This window comes from Polyodon spathula, chromosome 10, assembly GCF_017654505.1.
Source record: "Polyodon spathula isolate WHYD16114869_AA chromosome 10, ASM1765450v1, whole genome shotgun sequence".
NCBI classification, from domain to species: domain Eukaryota; kingdom Metazoa; phylum Chordata; class Actinopteri; order Acipenseriformes; family Polyodontidae; genus Polyodon; species Polyodon spathula.
Window position 1 is genome coordinate 32,662,561 of NC_054543.1, and position 25,359 is coordinate 32,687,919.

General features: G+C 38.1%; 1 protein-coding gene across 2 annotated transcripts in view; it reads right to left on the bottom strand.

Moving 5' to 3' along the window:
- Positions 1–22,596, bottom strand: part of LOC121322137 (neuropilin-2-like) — a 51,705-nt gene extending 29,109 nt beyond the window's left edge. The window contains exons 1-6 of one of the 2 annotated variants that reach the window (XM_041261678.1): positions 22,010–22,595; positions 14,343–14,520; positions 7,084–7,265; positions 3,219–3,449; positions 2,350–2,505; positions 1,595–1,764 (exon numbers count right to left, since the gene is read on the bottom strand). In XM_041261678.1, the coding sequence (XP_041117612.1) occupies positions 1,595–1,764; positions 2,350–2,505; positions 3,219–3,449; positions 7,084–7,265; positions 14,343–14,520; positions 22,010–22,082 (990 nt within the window). In that variant the 5' untranslated portion in view covers positions 22,083–22,595. Of the gene's footprint in view, positions 1–1,594; positions 1,765–2,349; positions 2,506–3,218; positions 3,450–7,083; positions 7,266–14,342; positions 14,521–22,009 lie in introns of both variants that reach the window. The other variant, XM_041261679.1, reaches the window with a different exon arrangement.
- Positions 22,597–25,359: the final 2,763 nt, after the last annotated feature.

Below are 25,359 nucleotides of genomic sequence, written 5' to 3' on the forward strand. Positions count from 1 at the left end.
AATCATGAGGCTGTTATGATTAAAAAAAAACCCCAAAAAACTGCTGTCCAATATCGGGACATTCCATTGGCCAACAAAACAAAACTGCCTTGGTGCTCCCTAGTAACGCAAGGTTGATTGTACAGCCGGAGTACTAAATTGTGCTATGAATAATAAATGGACAGTTTTGGGAAAATGCTTTGCATTTCTGGCATTTGCAGCAGTTGTTTTGATGAGGTTTACAGTGGCTTCTTCCTAGGTGCTTACACAAGACAGCAGCTGAATGTAAGCGAGACATCACCAACCCCCCCACACGCACCTCCCAGAAATGGAAATCACACTGGATTGATGGTGATGTCTTTTGCCCCCATGTTAGTCGGGCTTTGCAAGCAGACTAAGTTGGACTTAGTCATGTCAACTGTGGTCTAGCAGTAAACCTATAAATACTTTTGCCTGGTTAATTGATTAAACCAAGACACTGCAGGCTAAATTCTCAAAGCTATGCACTTCAAATCATCATAAGTGCAATTTTTGTCTGATTAAAAAAAAAAACATAATTTGCATTTGTAAAACAAATAATTAATTGGTAATTTTATTGGGTGCATTTTTAATATCTGAAAAAATCTTGCTAAGACAGGAATACATAGCTTTGAAAATCTCTTATGGTGACTTTTTCTATCCAGTTTTCATATACGCATAAAGGAGTACTGTAGGTGGATACATCTCCTGTCTCTTAGAAATGTTCTAAAGCACAACTTGTCTCTGAAACTATCATGGAATCTGGGTGTGGTTTTTGACCCCAGTCTAACCTTTGAGTCTCATATCCGCAATGTCATTAAGGTGTCCTTTTTTCATCTCCGGAACATAGCCTGTCTGTGCCCTATCTTGTCCATTCCCAATGCAAAGGCTGGTGCATGCCTTCGTTTTCTCCCGACTTGATTATTGTAATGTTTTGCTTGCTGGTGCTTCCAAGGCTGCTGTTGGCAAGCTGCAATACATTCAGAACTCTGCTGCTCGCATTTTAACTGGATCCAAATTGGGTGCTCATATTACACCAGTTCTTGCCTCTCTTCAATGGTTGCCGGTCAAGAGCAGGATTGATTTTAAAATTTTACCGCTAACTATAAGGCTCTAAATGGCTTGGTCCCAAATTACATCTCTAATTTGTTAATGAGGTACATTCCCACATGTAACCTACGCAAATTCGGGTTTGTTGAGGATTCCAGAGGATAAGCTTCGTTCTATGGGTGGCAGAGCCTTTTGCTGTTATGCGCCTAGGCTTTGGAATAATCTTACGCAGGAGATCAAGGAAGCTAATACTGTTGACGCTTTTAAAAAACAACTAAAAATGCATCTCTATGTACAGGCATTTCATTGGTTAGGTTTATGTCACTGTGCAATGCTTTATTTTATAATCTATGATAGTTTTAACTATACGCTTGTGTATTTGTTGTTGTATTTTGTTTTGTTTTGTTGTTTTTAGTGTTGTTTTTGTTCAGCGCTTCAAGATGCTTGCATTTAGGCAAAATAAAGATGATGATGACTATTATTAATATTATTATTATTATTATTATTATTATTATTATTATGAATTTGGGGGGAGAGACAGATGTACCTGAATGTATTCCTTGTTGCTGTCCTCACTGGGGGTCCAGCCATTGTCATGGTTGTTCAGCCTGCCTTGTCGTGGTGACCAGCGGCCGTCGTAAAAAGAACTGGAGGCGCTGATCTGCTCATCAGTAATTTTTCCAGACTCCATGCCAAAAGCACTGCTACAGTGGAAAGCTGCAATGGGAGGAAAGCGGTTTTGTAGCCGACGTTTGTTGGAATATCTGTGAGCATGCCCCAGCCCAAAATAATTCCCAGCATGTGCAAAAAACCCAATATGCTCAAAACACCATTTCTACAAGACTATTACTTATCCTAGTCCACAAATTTAAATGATTAACTAATACTTTGTGGTTTGTTTTGTATAAAGTGGTGTGGTACATAGTTTACAATTTCTGCACAGTAGGTAAAACCACATGGGCTTACCCATTAGTAAAAAAGAAAATGCTGTACTCTATATGTATACAGCTCAATAACAAGACCTTTTGGCCTATGGGTGGGAAAGGGCAGTGAAAATCATTAGTCTCATTACTTTTGTCGGCTTAATCTTTGCTTGGCTAGCAGCTTGTCTGAGTGGCTGTATAAAAGCATGTCCTCAATAAAGCTTTTCCAAGTAGGAGTATCTGATGAATGGGTGGCTGTAATACCAACTGGGATCTATGAAGGGTCTGGATAAGGATTCACAAGCAGGTCCCTGTTCTCAGCTGTAACTGTAGGATTGTGAAGCTCCCTTGTTGCATTTCAGAGGTAAGGTGTACTCACTTTCAGTGGCCTCCTTAGGTGTCATGGTGTACTGTGCAGAGAAGCCATCCTTTGCGACCGCCATGTCGGTGTGGAAGGAGAGCGACACAATGCCAGTAGACGATTGGATTTCTGGAGGCACTTTGGTCCCGCAATACCGTCCAATCAGGGGTCCAACTGGTAACACAAACAAGAGGAGAAAGGATTCCAGTGAAAATGATACATGAAGGCATGCCATCTTCTGAGTCTGTAATCACGTGACCAAATTGGACCACTGATAAATATCACTTCCCTATGGATGAAACTAAAATTATTAAGCAGTAAGGGAGAGTATTTGATGTGCTTTCTCCAGACTAGGATAAATCTTATCATTATTTACCCCTATTTTTACACTGGTATTAAAAGTTAAGGTGGCTGCTATGTCTTAACTGAATATTATTACCCAGTGCATTAAGAGAAGACAGGCGGTATATGAAATAAAAGTAGTGTTAATCTGTATCATCAGTGTAAAAATAGATGTAATAAAATAGGGGGAAATAACATCACAGTATTACAGTGGTGACTGGCATTCAACCCTGGTACAGTACAGTATGAAGTGTACAGAAATAGAGACCATGGTTTCTTTGTCATTGCACAATACTTCAGAAAGGAAGGTATTTAGTTATTTATTTATTCATTATTCCTCTTAACTGGAGACAACACTTGGCAATTCACATGAATCAAAGTTTAAATATGGGTAGTGATTTCATATGCATTAGTGTGGATGGTATCAGTAATCTATTCATTCATTCACTTAAATCTAATAAGCAGTCATAACTGATTTAGTGCAGTTCATTTGAATTGTTCCAAAGTGCTCCTGGTTGCATTGAATTGTTAAGGGTAGCCCTTACTCTGGGGGAGTCCATCCCAGACCTCCAGCCAGTCATATTTACAGTCTCCTTCTCCAGAAAGCAAGGGGTCATTCTCAAGGTCGAAGGTCAAGAATGTCAAGGTGACTTCCATCCTGGGTGGGACTGTGATAATAAAGATGCAGTCCAGGTTGTGGGGGTATTTGTCAGGATATTGGGGAGATTCAATCACGCCACTGAGACTGGTGAAGTTTCTTGAGCAGTAGTCCGAACCTATAATAATAGTAATAATAACAATGAAATCAATTCCTTTTATTATTATTATTCATAATAATAATAATAATAATAATAATAATAATAATAATACTAATAATAATAATAATAATAATAATAATAATAATAATAATAATACATTTTAACATTATTAACAACGTAACAAAGGATCATCTCATTTCTAGTATCATTGTGTTAAATTATTCTTTATGTTTCGTTTCCTCCATTTGATACTCCACATAAAAGAACACCACAATCTAGTAAATTCCTTAGAAGGCTCATGGATGCTGACAGTTGAAGAGCTGACACTATATATTAGATTAACTGTTCTAAATTGCTAACTTCACTGGGCTGCTATAATCAAAATTATTATCCTAATCACCATAGTACAGAGTGGAGAAAGCCTATGAGTGTAAACAGTCTGCTTCGCAGAAGGCTGATGGGAGTGCAGTAAAGTTTGCTTAAAGTTCCCTGCTCACCCACAACCCTGACGAATTTAAGAAGGCACCCTTTAGTTTTAGTTCCCTATAACAAGGCAATGATAAGCCTCTTTCCCCTGGTGCTGCTGCAACAGATACTAAGAGGCACTGGGCGAGGAGAGCTACTAGAGCCCAGGCTAACCTTCCCCAGCTGTAGGAGTCCATGCATGGATTTCCTGCTGATAGGGATTCGCGAGAATTACGGGGGATAAAAGAACAAACGACTTGTAATCTGAGGCTCTAACTGTTAAATAACTGTGATACTTTGGCTATTTATATACTGCTACACAAACACAGACTGTAGTGCCTTTGGTCTTTGGACTTGAAAGTTGAATTTTGGAAATTAAAAACAGATCAAATCTATTTTATAAAAAAAGGGATGTCCCTCTTGTCTGGGGGTTTGCCATTAACATTTAAGACATTTCAGATATTTAAGTTATTGGGAAGCTCTTTTGTTTATCTGACAGGCAATTGTAGCATTTTACTCCAATGACCCTGAAAACAGCATGCCAGACTGCCATTGTGTAAAGGGTATTCTCAAGTGAATTAACTGCGGTGGCTCTCTGCAGGGTCGAATGTCCCCCAGAGCCAACACTATTCATACAATAATTGTTTGAATACAGCTCCAGGAAGAGAAAACAATGAAAGGGAATGACCCCAACTTTCTAGCAGTGCAGACCCTGCAGATTAGATGACAGGAGTCTTCATTTCTGTGTTTTACTGGGATTTGCATGACATGAAAGGTTCCCTAGGAGGGAATCTAAACTCTTTTTTCCCATCAACAGTTCTCTGAGCACTCAGCTTGAAATTCTAATATAATTAACTGCAGTTCTACGTGAAAATCAAGTTACTACTGTGTTTTCTGTTGATGTTCCTTTCATACAGTCCAAACAGTTATAATATAAATTTCAGCAAGTACCGTTGCATGCTATTCATACTGAGTTTGAGGTTTTGTTAAAATTAATTAGGTGCAATACATTAATTGCATGTAAAAATGTCATAACTGGGACCTTATATACCAATTTTGGTAACAAGGATACAAAGGGGGGGGGGGGGGGATATTAATATGTCATGTCATTCCTATAAACTATAGGTGTTATTACTCACAGTTGAAGAGAATAGTACATATATAATTTTATTCCTATCTTAATAACTGTGTTGAGACTGTTTGCAATATTTATTTTAGCTTCCAGTCCATTTAATACACTTAAAGGCAGATGCGGGTTCTTAAAACTGCCAATTGCCAAAGTGGAAAATTCTTTAAACTGGAAAAAAAACAACAACCCAGACTCCTGAACAATAACCTTTGTGGCAACATGCCCCTCCTCAAGATGCACAGCATGTGTGGTAATAAGAAAAACATACCTCAGAAAACCGAGGAGCACAAAAACAATTCCTGTTCAACTGCTAATGTCTAACATGTGGCGGACAAATCTGAATCAGAAACAAGGAGGAGCTGGGGCAGCATTGCAAGGGTGTGGTTTTATTGGGAGGAGGAGGGAAGGCGCCAAAATGCTTTAAGATGGCAGTTAAAATAATGGGCAGTAAATACTTTGATGGCTCGGTTATATGCTAATATACTTATACACCCTAGGTCTGGTAGAAAATACCTTTTACAGATTTTTATTTTTTTAACAGAGACCAACACTTGTAACAGGATGTACTACTAGAGTAGCCTTGGAAACAGATCTGAACCACAAAGTATTCGAAACTATTTGGGTTAAAATGTAGCCAAAGCTGCATTTAGGCCTGAGTAATGATGACAGAACAGAAGCATCCTGACTGACACTGCCCAGCTGGTGACACCACAGAGCTGCATTCACTGAAGAGGTCAGGGTAGACACACACACACACACACACACACACACACACACGCACGCACACACACACACACACACACACACACACACACACACACACACACACACACACACACACACGATGAACTTTTCTGCCTGATTCTGTCCTTAATATCTCCCAAAGGGATTGTTCTTAAAGAACAAGATACAGGTTTGAGGGTTTCTGAGTGTTAAAACATGTCAGAGGTCCTGCTATCTCCCAAAACAGATTGGCTTAAAGACGGACAAGATTACAGTGTGAGGTCTGTAAGATCAGAGGCGGGGAGCCTTTCAATTGCTCTGTCCTCAAGAAGGGCCAAATAGTGAAGTTCACTGGCTTATTCCAACACACTTTCATATAATACCACACTGACCGGAGAGGCAAAAAGCCAACTTAGTTAATGGCAGATCCTGGAGGTCAGAAGTGAAGCTTGTGTCACCATCACGCATTCAGTCAAAACAGGAGCAGACAAGACACCTTTTGATTCAATGGCTTTGTAATTCATTTGTATTAAAAAAAATAAAATGTTGAAAGCTATTGAGGGGGAAATGAAGGGGGGAAATAAATGGATTCACCAAGTAGTGATGACATTTCCACAAAAATCCAAGCAAGACATTAAGACACCTAAAAAAATGATTTCCTGGCATACGGGAAAGGCAGGGTTTGATTCAGCTTTTAATCCAGTTGCTAGGAAAGAAGGCAGACATGGCTCTCTTCTGTGTATTTATTTAACATCCTATCAATGAAATGAATCAGCAGTGCCTCCCACAACAGGGCTTGGGCTGGATGAACACAGGCTTCAACAACACTAATACAAATAAACAGATGTGTCCATTTTCTGGCGGCCTTTGCTCCCTCAGCTCACAAACAGTGGTTAAAAATATTTGGCATAGTGCTAACATCTTAAACAAACAGCACTGGGAAATAAGTTCTTATTCCATAAATATAGCAAACTACTGTAGGATGCCCCCCCCCCCCCCCCCCCCCCCCCCAACCACACACACACTTCCCTTTCTTATGGCCGTCACAGCTGACGAACAACATCCTATTATTGCCATGGCAACTCCATTCACATCCCCATCCCCATTCCCATCATCACTTGTTTATGAAAAATAACAATTTCAAAGAATGGAAGTGCTGTTTTGAATGGACTTCTACCAGATTTATGACATGGTCTGAAAAATGTAACTTAACTGCTGTAGTTTGGGGAAATTCCATGGTTTTATGAATAGATTTTTGGCACTTACATATCAGTTTGCTGCCCAATACTAAATATATTTAACCCTTTGCTTGTTACTAAGTTCTAATAGACTGACCTGTTTTATAGATCTCGTAGCGCAAGGAGAAGCCTGCCCCCTGGTGGGCGTAGTCAGAGGCAAATTTAATGTAGAGCACTGGTCCAGAGGAAATGATGGCAGGGGGGGCTATGTTGTTGCAGTGTTTCCCCAGCAAGTCTGCGGATTCATTTTCACCATCTCGGATTTCAATGTAGTCGTACCTGGGAACAGAAAACAACCCAATTACCAAGACTGGTAAAGAAAATAAATGGTGCAGAACTTCTACATCTGCTTTTAAAAAAGGAATGTTTGGTATTTGAAGGATAGGGTATTTCAGGATAATTCAGTCCTTGTAGCCCTGATAAAGCCACGGCTACCACAGTGCTGAATATATCACCCTGGTTTCAGTGTGAAGTGATCCCATCTATACTTTAAGTGGTGTACAGTTTTAAGTGAAATAATTATGAGGCTCTTAGGAGCAAACACTAATAGGGATCCTGAACACTATGCTTCAATAACCGTAATGGCCAAGGTCATAAAGGTTGAGCATTGCGCAGTATAGAAAGATCAGTGATATATGGGTGTTGCTGTGGAGCAGTTTAACAGTACAGCATTGTATATCTTCTTTGATTTAAACTATAATTGCTCTTCTAAATAAAGGATGCACATGAGAATTGCTCATCTAAATAAGGGAGTATAGCTGCTCCTAGCTGCTGCCTCTACTCTCTGTCATAAAGTATTGCTCATAGTGTTCTGAAGGAATGCGACAGGCTTCAACAGGTGGTGGCTAAGGAAGTCCGAATGAGGTAAAAACCAATCCCCAACTGCTGGCTGAATCCTATCCTTAAAAACAAGACACAGGCAGACATCTCTTAAAAGAACGGGGTACTTTTAGTACAGGAGCACTAGGCTGTGGACAAGGAGACAGGGAGCAGAGGAGCAGATGGCTTTTTATACATAAAAGGGTCTGGCTGGGAATGCACAATTTTAAGAGCTAAATAAAGCAATTTAAATGCAATACATGCAATATATAGAACAGAGAAAATTCCGTTCTGAATCAGCAAAATTGTCATGTAAAAGCTTATGTATTTTAACAAGGGAATATTTTATTTTAAGGCCAACACAAGATGTGAGGTTTAAAATAACTCTACTAACCTAATGTGATACTGAATATATTGTAGGGTAGCAGAGTCTATTGACAAAGACCAAACTCTGGGCAATGTCTCTTCAATGGAAATAATATTTATTTTGGATACTACCCACGTTATTGTCATTGTGTATTAGTGGTTACTGTAAGTGTCTCTGGCCTGGAAAGCCATGGGTTTCATGACAGTAAGTCTAAAATGACATCCCTCCGCTAAAACAGACATATACCGCTTTACAAGAAAAACAAAAAACAATTGCCGTAGGAACCAAAGTTGACACCTTTATTCCCTTCAGAGATGGGGAGCCAGAACTAAATGCCCACAGAGTGCCTAGCAACACAGGAAAAGACATACATGTAGAACGCTGTTTTAAAACCTGTTCAACGGATTCTACATTTTTGATTTGTTTACTAAATACTTTTTTTTTTTGGTCTGCAAAGCTTATAACTGGTAAACATATCCCATGTTGGGTAGAATTTGAGAGGTGGGGGAAGCTGCGTATTGACACGGTTTGCATCTCTAAACTACCTCTGGGGTAAAGTTCCTACTCAATTCTTCAGATGTGTGTAAACAGAACAGCAGTCCTACAGGTTGTAAAACACATTGAGGACGCTTCTCTCTGACGCTTCCGATGACGTGGAAACACCCTGCTGTTAATTGCTTTTCACAAGTGATGTGTTTAAAAAAACAGGATTTTTCACACCTGCACATTCCCTATGAACAGCAGGCCCTGTAAACCCAATCACCCTGAGAATGTTTGTTTACAACAGCAATAGGGCCTCTGCCTACTGTAAGATGTGTCGCAGAGAGAATGCGGAAAACAAGAACCTAGCCTTATTCGTTCTCTTTACCACAGCCAAAAATTTCAGAAGCAAAGTTTTCTCATGGGCTTTCATAGTAGAACATTTTTAAAAAATTGTAAAACGCAAATAACAAAAACAGTTCCAAAAGCAATGATCACATAACCACAATTGCCCAGTCAAACCTAAAATATTTATTTAAAATATTAACTAGATGTTTGTATGAAGTCCCTTAAGGGCTTACACTCCTTTTAGTTTCATGCGGAACTGAACAAAAAACAGCCATTGATTTACCGCTAAGTTCCTTTAAACATTGTCATTTATGAATCAATGAAAATCTATATATATATTGTTATGATGGATTCAGATATGATGTTAATTATAATTTAGGGTCCAGATTGTCTGGATCAAGCACACTGCATAGGTTTTTTGATCTATTAAGTAGCTATTCATGTGCTAATAGATTATGCATTTGCTACATGGGTTAACATATCATGGTTTATGAGGATAATCATTACGATGCTTTCTTTATTCTGCTTTTGCGGTTCTTTCAGAATGGTCAATGCATCTCTAATCAGTTTAACTGTGATGCAAAGAGAAGGGCAACAGAATACAGACGACTGTCTGCCATGACATCACTGCTCCTAACATGAACCCTGTTGGAATCAACCCTATTGAGTCCTCATTAAAACAGTCATTTTTTAAAAAAAATAAAAAATGTAGTAGTCGCCAATAGATTTTACCCCATTTTTCTCCCAATTTAAAATATCCAATTGTATTTTTAGGCTCAGCTCACCGCTACCACCCCTGCACTGACTCAGGAACGACAAAGACGAACATATGTTGTTCTCCGAAGCTTGTGCCATCAGCCGACTGCTTCTTTTCACACTGCAGACCTGCCATGCCGCCAACCGAGAGGATAACACAGCTCTGGGCAGCTTACAGGCAAGCCCATAGGCGCCTGGCCAGCCTACACGGGTCACTGGTGCGCGGTAAGCCAAGGACACCCTGGCCAACCTAAACCCTCCCCCACTGTGCGCTGCCCCCTGCGAACTAGATAGAGATCTATCCTGGATTCCACATGTAGCTTCTTGTCAATATCTTATTACACAGCAATATTTGGGTCACCTAGTTTTCCTTCTTATTCTTTGATACATATTAAAGAGTACATAGTATGGAGTGTAAACTCTACTGGATTTTAAACATATTGGCTCTACTCAGTCATTAATAAAGTATAGCTAGTATAGTACAGTAACATTGATGGGTTATTTGAGTGAGTTCATTGTTTCAGTAATAGAGAGGTCTATGGTGTATAGAAACTCTTTCTCAAAGGCCTGTTCATGCACAGCTAGCCTAAAAAGGAGATACTCCAGTATTCTAACAGCCAATAGTCCAGGATGGTGGAGCCACTGTCGTTCGGATTAGAAGTGTAAATGAGGTCCTGTCAGTTTTGTGGACGTTAAGACTCCCTCGGCATTTGTTGAAGAACAGCAGGGGTATATTGACCCCAGAGCCCTAAGTAAACCTTTAGAAGGATCTTCATTAATCCCATCATCAGCATGGGGGACAGGACCACTTTGAGAATTAACATGCGTGTTTGATGACCGGAGACGTCACATAATAATAACAATCATCTTTTTTAATAGACACTGCTGGTCAGTATGCAATTCCTAAATTCCATGTGACATATTCTGAAATGAAGATCTGGGGTGGATTGGGCAGGGCTGGGGTAAAATGACACTGTAAATTTTAGGTGATTTTAGAGCGATGGATGGTGTCACTTTCAAGAGGATTTTGGTTACTGAACCATTTCACATATTTTTTGCAGGTAGCTTTTGTGGTTTTAAAGATTAATGCAAACCAACAATGTTGGACTGCTTAAGGTATTGAATGGCCAGGTCAGCTTTGGGACTTTGCACACCAGTTGCAGTAGGAAATCACATTCTAAATGGAGGGAGAAAAATAGAATTCTGCAGAGGCAATGATGCTAACAACAGTAATACAGTGTACAGCAATTCCAGAGTGGCCTGCGCTATTGTCTGCGAAGATATACTGTACTTAGTAATGCTATAAAAGAGATAACAATAAGAAAGAGGAATAGTGTACCTAAAGGGAGGTCACTGTAGACACAATAAAGAAGTACAGAGGTGGTTCATATCCAAGGGAATAACTGCATTCAAAGTGTCAACAAAAAAAAGAGTATCTTAGAAATCTTAACAGCTCTCGTATTTTCGCCAGCAACCACTACAGGAAGTTGAGAATGACAGATCTACTGCAGCTCATAAACAAAGATTGAGATCTAACCATTCAGCCAGGCGCCTCACACCGCTTTAATTGTGAACAGGAAAAAAATATACTGTCTTTGCCCCCGTCTCTATCTTGATATGGGCCGAGGCTCACAAAGGAAGATACTATCTTGGCTGCTCCCTGCTTCATCTTTGTCTTCCCACTAACAAAGACAGTGCTGTCCTCAAAGTGAAAGACACTGTTTAATTATTTTAATATTATTCCTTATAATGAAAAGAACAAACCTCAGAAAAAAACAACATGGCTGTGGTTCGTTTCTTGCTAACTTCCATTCAATGGCCTCTCCCTTTAGAAAGCTGCTCCTGTGTTATAAATCAATCAGTAGAAGGTTTCAGTGGACCCTATTCACAAAGCTTTTACTCATGCATTATTAAAAGAAGAAGTATATTTTTATGACTAAAGTACAGTTTTTATGTTGATTAAACTTGACTGTTGTTGTCTTCTTAACCACACTCTAGGAAATGTATTGAATACCAAATTTACTGTACTCAGTCTATCAAAACTTAAAAATCTTTTAATGCTTTCAGTAGAGGGTTGCCACCCAACATTAATATCAGCCATCCATAAATGTGATAATACATGGTTATCTAGACCAGGTTTTGAAGAAGACAACTAGAGGCCAGATCTAAACTCACTTCCTGCATAAAATGTCCTGCCTGAGCTTGTCTTTTGCTGAGCAACCCTCTTTCTGACTGTCGCACAGCAGTAGCTGTCTAGCTTATTAATATTTTCTTAAGAATGTAACGCCTTGAGAGTTGGTAAGAGTTCTAAGGTCTGGAAAGGTCAACAGTTCAGTTTACACACAAACACACACACACACACACACACACACACATCAAAATCATAATATAATAGGATCTTGGTGGTCCAACTCTTTTTGTTCTGCCAACCAGTATTAAACAGATGCATAAAGTACATGAACCCTACCTTTCAGCCAAAACCATCTGCAAGAGCGGTTCTGAACCCATAAGCTTTGTGGCAGAATGCTAACTCCTCTTGCGTGGCTAGTTGAAATATCTCTGCTACTTATTTAAGCAGGGATGTTCAGGATGAAAATAACTGTTTGCTTCAGCCTCAGCCATGGCCCATCGTTTCAAAGTGACCAGGACACTCTTTAACATGATCATACTGGTCTAATGAATTGCTCTGCCTGCTGATCAGCAGCCTCAAGATTATTGCTATTCCTTTGTGCCACCTATCCATTCCAATATGGCTTCCACTGGGGGCAACCTAAGGCCTGAAGCAAACAACAACTTCCCAGGGCAATGCTTTGGCATGGACGAGCGTTCGATGAGCTGTGCTTTTGACCAGGGTGGTTGTGCTTGTCAATCAGGTGTGTCATAACATCTCTTATCAGTGTTGGTCTTTGGTGAGAAAACATGTCTTTGTAGTCTATCTCCTTGTTTTTTTTCTCTCTTTTCCTAATGGATTTTTTTTTTCTCTCAGTACAAAGCGTGTGTCTCTTGTTTCCCAATCGCTGCTGCCTCTGCCAGCACGATTGCTCTATCCTTGCCCCGACACCTCGACCGTGAAGTGTTTACATCACTAGCTTTCACACTCCGGTGGCTCTCATTCCACCGAGAAGAGAGGAAGCAAATGAAGAGAGAAGAATTCGTTCTTTGTCAGAAATCAATTACTCAGGATGACACTCTATTACTATCTATGACACGCTCTGAGCTCGGCCCGCTTTCACTTCAGGAATATTTTTGACGGGGAAGTATACAGCAGGGTCCGTCAAACACAACAGTCTAGTCCAATATCTTGAGGCTAAATTCAGAAAGGTTCCTGCACTCAACAGGATATGATAGCTCTTACTGCCTTTTTTTTTTTTTTAAACATTTGGGTGATTTGCAATGAAAACTTGCCAAAGTTAAACATTTACCTTCAACAAACACAAACAGACAGTTTTTGGGACTTTTTTTTTAAAGTGAAGGGCTTATTCATACTGTCCTGGTCATACAAACAATGGGGGTTTCAGGTACAGTGCTGTGCACAATTAAGATACAGCATAGGTAAGCTGTCCCTAGTGGGGAGGACACGAACAAAGGCTTTCATTTAGGATTGGTTTGTTTGTATAAAATTAACTGAGTAGCAGTTAATGTGTTCAATAGTAACAGTTTATGTTCTTCACTAGAGCGAACAAAACCTTTCGCTCTGGCACTGATATCCACCTGTTTGGAAAGTCCCCCTTTCCAAAGTCATTTTATGAAGCTGACTGTGCAAACACCTCTGTCCACACATTGGGTGACATGTAAAGGACAGCAGCTGTGAGATAATAGACATACTGTATATAGCATGCCAGTGTGATACTCTAATTGGTTTTCTATCCAAAGGTGTATCAGTCAATGGTCTGTGTCAGTGTGGTTGATTCTCTGAATAACATCAACACCACATACAGTAGTTTTTTCTCATCTATTTTTTTAACCTCCCCGCAACACAAAAAAAAGTTAAAGAACTTAAAAAACAATAAATAGTTGCATTTTTCTTTTCAAGTACATTTTTCTTACTATAATCTCAGCAGTTCTACGGCACATGAAACAGTCCGTTGCACAGGAAGTATTTATAAGAATTGATCCTTTTTTTCTGATTAACCACTAGAGGGCGCGCACCACACTGGAAACTCAATTGCCTTGGCATGCCTTCTTTAGTCTGCTTTTTATTTTTGCCTTCATATTTGTAAAACTTTTTTTTGGGCCTCTGATGAAAAATAAACTGACACTGATATAATTCTATTATAGTTATGCATAGTCCTTGCAGTAATTAAAGCACACGTGGAAAGTTGACCTCTGATTAAATGCATACGTTTTCCTTATCAGAGCAGTTCCATAATTTGAAAATGACAGTTTTCAGGACCTTTCGGCCCTATTAAGATGTAATCACAGTGTCAATATTTTTTTAACATTAAAATAAAACATCCAATCATTTTATAATGCTATCTAATTCTACAGTTGGCATGTATTAAAGTGCTGCAGAATTGAATGAGCTAATCAATTAGAAATACATGCGCACCAACAACGGTATTAAAAGCAAAGGCTTCACAACTCACCTGCAGTCGAGTTTTTCAAGTTCAAAGTGAGGGTTAAAGTTGAGGACAATCCTTTGCGTCAGTTCGGGAGCAGTAATGACCCACTCGCAGCGCTGGTGAGGGGGGTATTCGTGGGGGTATCCTGGAGATGTGATGTACCCAGCATCCTTTGCATTCAAACGACCGCCACATGACGTCTCTGTAAATAAATAAATAAATAAATAAAATTTAGAAGTGTCAAAGCTTAAGTATAGTGTCCTTTATGCATGACTCAAAGTTTTCTGAACTGGAATATTTTGCATAAGCTTTGAAGCGAAAACTCTCCACCACCCCCATCGCTAGACAAACCAAAGGATATGACTTTCCTTGACCAAGGGTCATAAAATGGCTTTTACATTGTTATGCTACTGTAAATAGTTTCTATTTTGAAGGGGCTGGCTGTATCCAGAAAGGGTTGTTTCTTTGTCAGCTACTGTTTCGATTATGAAAGGGGCTTTGAACCAAATCACTATAATAATAACACATTCTGTCCATGTATTGCACATTTGGAAGAAACTTGGTCACAGATCACTGCTGCTAAGGATTTTGAGTTCAAGGGTCATTTCAATTCTGTATGGAGGTAATATCTGGCACAATGCGACAATTCTCCTAAAGTATGAGGGGTTTATTCAGCTACTGATCCCATCTTACAAGAGCCCATGGTAGCTGTCACCAGGCTGCATGTTATAAGACAAATCCTAAATTACTACTTCATATCTTTTCATTCTTGTGAAAGGGAGGCTTAGAAACAAAAAGCTGTGTTACTGGAGGCCTTGCAGACAAAAATAGAAGTCTCGCATTTTCTTTTTCCTCTTATAAATAAAAGCTTCACCCCCTCTCCCAAAATGAGCCAGTTTTTCTTCAGTTTGTTCAATATTACTTTAAAAGAACTTCTGATAGTAAAGCAGGCAACTCTCTCCAACTGCTACTTGATGGACCTGTATGTCACAGCTCCTTGGTTAAGTTGAGTCATGGAGGTGTAACAGCTTTAGAAACCCACCACAGTCTTTTTGAGTCCTTTGTCTGCTGGTTTTAAAATGAAACCTAATTAAGACGTCCCGACTTGCATGTGATACATACTAGACGACAGTCGGCTCCCTTTTGAAGGGAAAAGGATCCTATAACTCAGCTACAGCTTCATGAATTATTGTGTTTTACCAACTTGTGGTGTACATTTCATATCACAACGACTACAATATGGTATTTTATTACTCTTGATACAAATTACGTAGATTCCAGCCTATGTTATTATGAAGTATATATGAAGTAATATTCATAACCCAATGTTCATATCCCATATCCATGTTGGAACATATGGCAAATACTACCTTTATTAATTAATTTATTTATTAAATAAAAATGTACTTGTCCCTCAGCTTTATTCAATTTCTTTCTGACAGCATATTACCAGCTCTTTTTTATCCTGCCTATGCAGATTAAACAACTACTTATTAATACTGTCAGATGCAAATGTGTGACCTTTTTATCTTATATAACATGTAGCCTGTTTATTTACATAGCGGGTATCTCATGAAAGCAAAAGTGTGGCAGGGTAGAAGAAAATCCCTAAATACAATAGGGGACCAGGCAAAGCCCTGCTTATCAATGCATTGTGGTGTAGTATAATATTATTTAAAATAAATGTTTTGTTTGGTGTTTATTGGAAACGGGAGAATGTATTATGGTTTGTTGTATTTAAATGCATTGTGTGGTTTGTGTTTTGGTGGTGGCTGGCAGGGATGGGGTTAATTCCTATCCTGCCAAAAACATGTGAGAATGTGGCTGGAGCCGTTTACTGAATTATTGTTTGAGTGTTGTAATTATTGTTAGGTGCATATGTATATAACCTGCTGTTTTCTGCGTTCAGGGTGTGTGTTTCGAAGGAGTTTCGTGAGTGAGTGGATAAAAAAAAAAAAATCAATGAAAGTAAAAAGAAAATGAAGCAATTGCTACTCGTGCTGGGAAGTTTGTGTTCGAGATTTGTTTTAGTTTTAGAACTTTTAGTTTTTGTCAAATCTTTTTATTTATTTTTGTTTCAATAAAAAACGGTGCACCAGCGCTCATTCACTCGTTGTGCCTGCATCTGTGTCAACCGTCTGGTCTTTGACGTTACTACTCAAGTCGTCGTGTCGCAAAGAGATATTAGTAATCTTTCATTTTTTAACTGTGTGTCAAAAGACTGGAGAGGGTGGTGTTCAAAAAGCTTTAAGCTGAGGGAACACAAAGATAATTTTTCAGGTACACCGGCTTAAAACCTGGTTCCAGGACACTGGGAGACGTTTGAGACTACTTTCCTGCATCAAACCCCAAGTCTCCCCTGGTGTGCCGTGCAGTGACCTGAAACGTAGTCTCCTAAACCAAGGTCCAAGCCATGAAGTTGGCTTCTTGTTCCCTCAGCTTTAGATATCAAATTTGTGAAGAGGTATCAGCAGCAAAAAACTGAGTTCTGTGTGTCCAAAATACTGTTGTTTGCGTATCCTGTAGTTTAGGCTGTAAATAAAATCTCAGAGCTCCAGGTGGTTTATCCTTTCCTTCATGCTAGAACAGATTCTTTAGTTTGATCCCAAATATCTGGCACACTACTTTGCAGATGAAGGTAGAGCATGAAGTATGCGCAGAAAAAGAGCCAAGCCTTGCTGGCCGTAAGGTGCAAACATCTGAAACTCATCACTGAGGTGCATGTTAGTGAAACTTGACTTTCTGCATGGCAGGCCATCAGCGTCACGCATTCATTTAAATCAAACAAACTGTTTTATTGCGGGTGGACCAAACTGTTTTTAACAGTGAGTTTGATTAAATGACATTTCAAACAAGACTGTGGGGCAAAGTAAGAGTCAGCAGGCTAGGAAACCACCATGTATATATATGGTGGTCATAGCTGAATATATATATATATATATATATATACCCCATATATATACCTATATTAACACACATATACACACACACACACACACACACACACACACACACACACACACACACACACACACACACACACACATATATGGTGGTCATAGCTGAAAAAATACATTAATTATTAAAGAAGTCATTCCAACTGTTGCTGTGATGGGATACACATGGGTTTTGTAAACAACACAAAGACTTGTATTACTAACAGATGGAATTCTAGTGGATTGGTAATTGTACAAACCAGGACTAGGGTAACCAATTCCAAACCCCAACAAGGTGTACTAGATAGTAATGTGAACCTGTGTTAAACTTGGCTTACATGATGCAAAACCAGCACACAATTAAAAAAACAACACAACAGTACAAAATACCTATTGGGGCATGGATTGTACACAATAGCATATAATATAGAATGGTTCTTTAACATGAGGAGCAGGTGGTCTTGTCACACTGAAGCACAATAGTGAGTGGTTTTGTTGTTCACTTTAGGGCACAGTCAATTTCAACGCTAATCAATACCATTAACCAGACAAACGATTAGTAGTGTCAGAACTGATTAGCAAATCCTGTAATTGAACTTAATATATCATGTGCATACTTAACCAGGTCCAGGAAAGATGGAATTCTCTCCTATTGACTATAGCAAGTACAATAAGGTATAACTGTGCAACACCCTGTTGTGGGATATATATATATAGGTATATAATATATATTATATATATTATAGATACTAATATTATATATATATAGATCTAAAACTGCCAAACATGTGCTTTGTCTGGACCTATGTTAATATATTTATAGAGCAAGCTCGGCATTTTAAATTGGCAGGGATGGGGTGAATTTCCCCTGTCGCTGCCTGGGAGAGATTGTGTTCAGGATCTGTTGGGGCCCCCAGAGCCAGATTAGGTTGATTACGATCAATCAGCGCCCAGCCACCTGAAATAAAAGAAGGCCTGCTGATTCTCATTTAGGGAGAGAGGAGCTGAGAAAGCAGGTTGTCGTTTTGTTTGTATGTTTGAAAGTTTGAAATGCCTCCTGAAGGCATTGCCCAGCCAGGAAACTTTATTTGCTGTGAGTTTTGTTTTTGCTTTATTTGTGTTTGAGTATGTTATAGCGAGGGCTCTCCTTCCCTCCTCTTTTGTTTTTTTTGTAAAATAGCACATCAAACCTACAAAAATATTACCTGGTGAAAGTATTAAGACAGCATTTGGACCATATTTCTAAGCGATACACTCAATCCTAACTGTATTAAAGCCTCTTAAATGTTTAGAGCTGGACCTATATTGCTCAAGGGGTTAAACTGAAATGTATGCTTAATAACATTTATTTGAGTTCAATGGACTAATCAAGTTATTGGTATTAAAAAATCAATTGTTATCCATTCAGCCCCCCTCACAACACAACTCCCACCTCACAGATATGCAAGAAAAGTACAACCCTCCATAGAGAATGTTAGGGTGTTATATTTACATTCTCCTATTCGCAGTAGTGGAAAATAACTATTACAAAAAATGACCCTTTCTTTCAGAAACCATAAAAAAATAATGAATTCATCATGGAATTTGTTGATTTATTAATTGATCAAAGAAATATCAACACAAGCATACATCTACATTTTCCTAAGTGCAGTAGGTCTTTTACATTATATTTTTTATATTGATGCAAAGGGATTAGGGATTATTTAAATTTTCAAATAGAAAACAACAGCCATTTAAAGAAGTTAGAAAATGTATTTTTTTTTTTAAAGCAGCTGAACACTTCAAAATGAGGATGTGCTACCGGTTTGAAAGGGGAACTTGTTTGCAGATAAAAAGAAAATGGATTACAGTATTTCCTATACCCCCCAGACATTTTAATAGTAACAGTTAGGTTCAGGGGTTGATACTAGGTTTATGGGTAGAGATTGGGTTAGTTGTAGACATTGGTTTTAGAGGTACAGGGTAGATTTTAGGGGTTGGGAGGTTAGTAGGTACCTACTGGGCCATTTCTATGGGATGATTTTTGCTTGATAACATCCCATTCAATCGACTGATCTCAATCAGATCGGTGGTGCCTTAGGCTCTTTTCCTGTCAATAAGCTTACTGTATGTTGTGACTTTTGGCAGGGTCAAGCAAACATTTTGAAGAAATACACAGACCACTTCGAAACAACTATTGTCCCACCAAGTGTTGGATTTTTTTGGTCATCTTATAATGATAGCCTCATCATTGTTCGGCAGAACCAAATGTTCTTAAAAGTATTTAAAAGAAGCTAGAGCGGCACTTGGTAAGAGATTAAGTAAGAGGATATGTTTTTTCTTGACACAGCAAATTGTATTCTGCTAAGATGTGTGGATCAATATGATAAGATTTTAAGGCAGTTTAACTTGTTGTAGGTCTATTCAATGCCTAGACATTGGGCATTACAGACACGTTACAGTAAGTTGTAACGGTTACATTACTATAACAACTAACAAACAACGCATGACTGGAGAAATGAACATGGAATGTTCTGGCTGACACTGGAGAGCCAGGCTAGGCTGTTTGCTATTAGGCAATAGCCTAGCTGACTGACTGCGGCTGGAAAACAAGAAGACTGACACCACCTGCTCGAGGGGTGTTTGGGCAGTGCAAAGTGCTGACATTCTCGAGTACAGTGTTCTCTGTTCTATTCTAATACAGAGTGCCTGCTTAATATCCAATAACAACAACTATTATTATTATTATTATTATTATTATTATTATTATTATTATTATTATTATTATTATTATTATTTATTTGCATTGTAAGCATGTACTGCTCTGTAACACATGTAAGTTGCTCTGGATAAATGCGCCTGCCAAATAAATAAACACATATTAATAATAATAATAATAATAATAATAATAATAATAATAATAATAATAATAATAATGTTCAGGAGTCGGACAAAGACAACATGGTTTTGGAATATTCTGGTGCAACGAGATAAGTAGCCCACATAACGAAAGACCTATACAGGATTTACGTCAGTTGGAGTGTAATCACCAAGATCAATTTTCCGTATGTCACTTAATGTATTTTATTTAGCTACTAAATTAACTGACAATCACATCCTTTGGAATAAACACACACACACACACACACACACACACACACACACACACACACACACACACACACAACCAAGCTTATTGTGGCCAATTTATTGAAACTTACATAGCATTCTACCCTATGTTTCATGTACGTAGTGTGCAATAAACTACTGTTAGCCTACTATTTCGTCATTCCTGTTTTGAAATTAAAGTATGTCCAGTAATGTAGGCCCTACATTGTATAAACTGCGAATTACATCCCTGTCTCACTACAGAGCGGTTTTACATACAAATACATTGGGGAGGTACACAAGCTTAACGGTTCAGAGGGAAACTCAAGTTTCATGAAGTCATTAATGGCCCGCAATAAAGCATCGCTATAAACAAGTCATCAACTACAGTAGATACGATGTTCAGCGATTCATTTTCTATGGCCTTCCCCCCAATGCTATAGCACTCTTTTCAGTATTGCAGCAAATAATAATAATAAAGTTGCCAGTACTAGAAAGAGAACTTTTGCTAATTGATTAAACTGTGTTATTTAAAAGGGCATGCTGAATCTTGGGAATGTTTCTTGGTTAATTAAAAAGAATCATTAACTCGAGGTGTTAATCCATATTTCAGCATCTGTTCTCCAGGACAATAACGCACGTTTGATGTATAATGTAATCCTGCAGGGGTAGGATACATGTAATGCTCAAGTGTCCCGTTTTCTATTCAAGCAATGTAATCTAAAAAGCCGAAGTCTGATTATCAACCACGAAATGTAACAATGTATACTAAAATAGTTGTAAGCAGAAGTAAATGATTCATACTCAAATCACACTGTAGAAAACGCAGACCTATATCTGATTAAACGAAATGCCACAAAGGTAACTGGAATTTCACGGATTATGAAAAAATATAGAAAAATACGGGGATCCCCACTTCTACCCCAGTAATTTATATACCCTAAAGCGCGTAACGGTAACTTGTTGCAAAGTTTTCTTTGAAAAACAACATAAAACAAACAGACTGGTAATCTTCATGAAAGGCTGCGTTTTGGAAACCTGTCAAGGTTTTAATGCAGGTTTATAAATGCAATTCGAAACTACTTCCCCTCGTGATTTTGTTTTCTAATAATAAAAAAGCGACTCCTCTTATTTTATACTTAATTAACCTAATACTATTGAACTTCGAAGTATGGGTTGAAATTGTGCGGTTCCCATAAGAAAAATTTCTGCAGATTTTGGCACTTCGTGACTCACGCACAGTTGCGCCAGGATCTGTGTTTTCTTAGTCTTTCAATGTTTTGCGCTGTTAGCTGGGGTCTATAATGTTTCTTGCAAGGCATAACTCAATGTAAATAAATAAATAAACTCTAAAATAAAGATGAGATTTAGTTTTTAGACCACAACAGAAATTCTGGAACTATAATTTCACGTTTGTATGTGTGTATTTATAAACCCTTGATTGTAACAGATGTTATTAAGACACAGAGCTCTGTTCTGCGTTAATAGGACATAAACAGGCGCTCAAGCTGTCATAACATAATAATAATAATAATAATAATAATAATAATAATAATAATAATAATAATAATAATAAATAAATAAATAAATAAATAAATAAACACTTTTAATAGAACTATCTAACTACACCCACACATAAAAAACTAATCAGTATGATGTAGACATTACCTTCTTGTCCAGAAACTGCTGAAGTCAAAAAGCATATAAGTAAAATTCCAATTAATGGCATTTTTATATCCATTTAGGGGTAAATTCCTGCGCCCTTTTCAATTCACTGTAAATCTTTTCACTCGATTTTGGCTTCTTCTTTCCACCACTGCGGTATCCAGCAACTACGTCCGTGGGTTTTCTCTTGAGAAATTAGATTTCTTTCTTCTTCTGACACTTCCTTTATGATTCACAGTAAATACATCTTTAAGAGCTAAAACAGTTCCTCAAATAAGTGTCTATCTAAAAATAAATAACTGCCCATGCGTTTATATTTTTTGAGGAACACCGGTAGACAACGGGATTCGGTTACTCAGTCGATTCATTCCAATAGTTACTAAAATCTTCAGAATGGTTTAACGTCACCAGATATACTGTACTAGTCGTACTGGGAGATTGCTGTTGTCGAGGTGATCGAGTTTGGGAATGGTATTTCCTTGGTTCGTTTTTAATGAGATGTCTAGTTTTCTCTCGATCGCTTTTTGCCTTGGCTGCCTCCTGCTCCTTCTCTCTGTTTCTGAGTTCTGAGTCTCACTCTGCAGCAGCATGTGGATGTAATAGCACTAAGGCATTGCTGCTATCGGATTACACTCCGCGCCTTGGACCGCCCCCCCTGTCTCTGATTAAAGAGGAGGACTGCAGCTTTCTTTTTTAAGTTGGAAATAAGAATACACACACATCAAATACACATCAAACCAGCAAAGCTGATACGGAACCGCAGGCAACCTACTGTATGTCCAGATAACAATAAACAGTAGTAATACTTAAGTAAAAAACAGTGAAGACAATAATAAGAATACTACTACCACCACCACTAATACTTTCAGTTTTTTAACTGAACTTCAAGAGAACCTCCAACTGGATTACAACATAACTGTAGATAATCGAGTCAGTGAGCTTTAACTAAGAAAACCAAATCACACAAAGGCAAAATATCCACACACAAATAAAAACATAGATGGACAACAGCCTAATGCTTTTTGAACAACAAAGAACTGATCAAAACAGCAAGCCAGAACAGGTTTTGTGAAATCAAACCTTTACAACGGGTTCTTGAATCTAAACAAAAGACAGAGAAAACGTTACACAACGGGCATGAGACAGAGCCTCTTGAAAAGAGGCTGGCAATAGAAATTTAACTCTTGGTAAATTATGTTTACCTGGATGCCAACCCATATTGACTGACACAAACACCACACCAACAGGAAACACAATGTGAAGAAAACCTCTGGTTAAAAGACGTTAGCTCAGTTCAAAGGGACAATGAAAAATGACAATAAATTTAGAAAAATCCAGTGGGACTGGAACCTGACCCACATCACAATTCTAACTCATATCAATTAACACAGCAATCCTAAAATAGTTGTGCAGCCACCCTGGTATGTCAGCAGTGAATGTGTGCATCTCAATAAATCTTCATTTCTGTTTGGCGAGGTCAAAAAAGTCCAAATAAGATCATGAGCTCTGGTGATCATTCAGCGCTTGCATGGAAAAATCTAATTTCCTTTGTCTAGGTGAATAATCCATTGTATGGGGTACATCCTGAGAAACCTCTGTTCTAGTGCTGTAACCTATTTTCCTAAAATAAGTCTAATCACAAACTCAAGAAATCTGAATCCTCACAACCAACCTATGTGCACTTAATAGAGATCCGTGACAGCATTTTTAAAAGGAGTTTAATGAGCTACTGCAAATTTTCATTTTTTCATTTTGCCTTTTAAATTACAGACATGCCAACTTTAACATTCTTTATGAAGAATTGTGGGTTTGGGAAAGTGATAAAGCTTTAGAGGAGAACTCTGCAATGTTCATTGGGGTTAACAGTTTTCAGCCAGTAGTTTTTGTAAAACAAGTAGGTTTTGATCTAATTAGGATAGGGTGGGTATATATATGGTTTTAAACTAGAGAAACCTTGCTGTTGCAGCTGGAATCTCTATGAATCACACATCAAACCAGAAAAATCAAAAGCAGACCCAACAGTCTAAAATTGAACTCTGTAAAAAACAGTAGGGTTGAATGCCACATTTTTTTAATTCTGTCGCACATCACACATCAAAGCCGGCAGCTTCAAATCAGCAAGAAGAGCTAAGCTAACATCATGTGACCATAAACATATACCAATCCCACTGAGGAAAGAGAATGCAGAATCCTAAAATCAAATCAACTGAATTCCTGGGCTATATTTAACAAATGAAGACACTGAAACCAACTTGCCCTGTCTCAGCCAATCTAGCTCTCCACCATCAGACATCAAGTTGAAGACAATCTGATTGGAAATGTATTAGAATCTATAAACTATGAATTGGTATATGGCATTTTTTTCTGCAGTCAGTTACAGAAAAGGATGTAAGAACAGGGTCTGATCAACAATAATGGATAGGTAAATTATACTATTGGACGTCCCAATTACAGGAAAGTGTCTGATCACATTGGAAAGTATGCTTTTATTGCAGAGCTGCTAGCCTGTGAAATCAGTGTAAAAATTTTACCACATATGTAACACCTGACTGCCTAATTTATCCATGGAATTGACTTCAATGAATCCGAGCACCCCAACCCAAAAATTTCCGGAATCTCTATTTAAGGCTTTGGAAGATGAATATTCAGTCCCTGATTCTGTTCTTCAGAAGGCCTTCCAACATTTTGTAGACTGCACACCTAGGCATGTCCAAGATGTTGTCAGATGGCCCATCTAGTGATGATAGGTGTTTTTTCTGTTTTTTTTTGTTTTTGTTGGCAGGGAAGTGCATAGACCATAATTTGCTTTTATTACTGCTTTAATATGTAATTCAAAACACAAAAATGTTCGTAGAACCAGCACAAGTAAAACCTGAACCCTTTTGGTCTCATTAGAAACTTAGAGTAACTTCATCAAACTCAAACAGTAAATTAGTATGTCAGTTCTAAGAATACAGCTGCCTTTTTAATTCACTTTTCCAGTTTGGTAATGAATGGTTATTCCTTTGCTAGAAAAATAAACTCCAGTGATCTTTTCCTTTTACGGTGAGCACTCTGTGAATCTATTTTATCCTCTGAATTTAAAAGACCCTTAAGCAGGAATTATAGCAATTCTACTCAAATCCCCTCATCTAACCAACTCTCACTTTGATGTTTAGGAAAATAGCTAAAAAAAGGACATGGAGCAAATTGCCCTATTAATACATTATTAAAACACTGAGCTATAGCCACAGGATTCTTTTTTGTCTTGTCTTGAACACAAATCTTAAAAGAAAAATCTATGATGATGATGATGATGATGATGATAATTATTATTATTATTATTATTATTATTATTATTATTATTATTATTA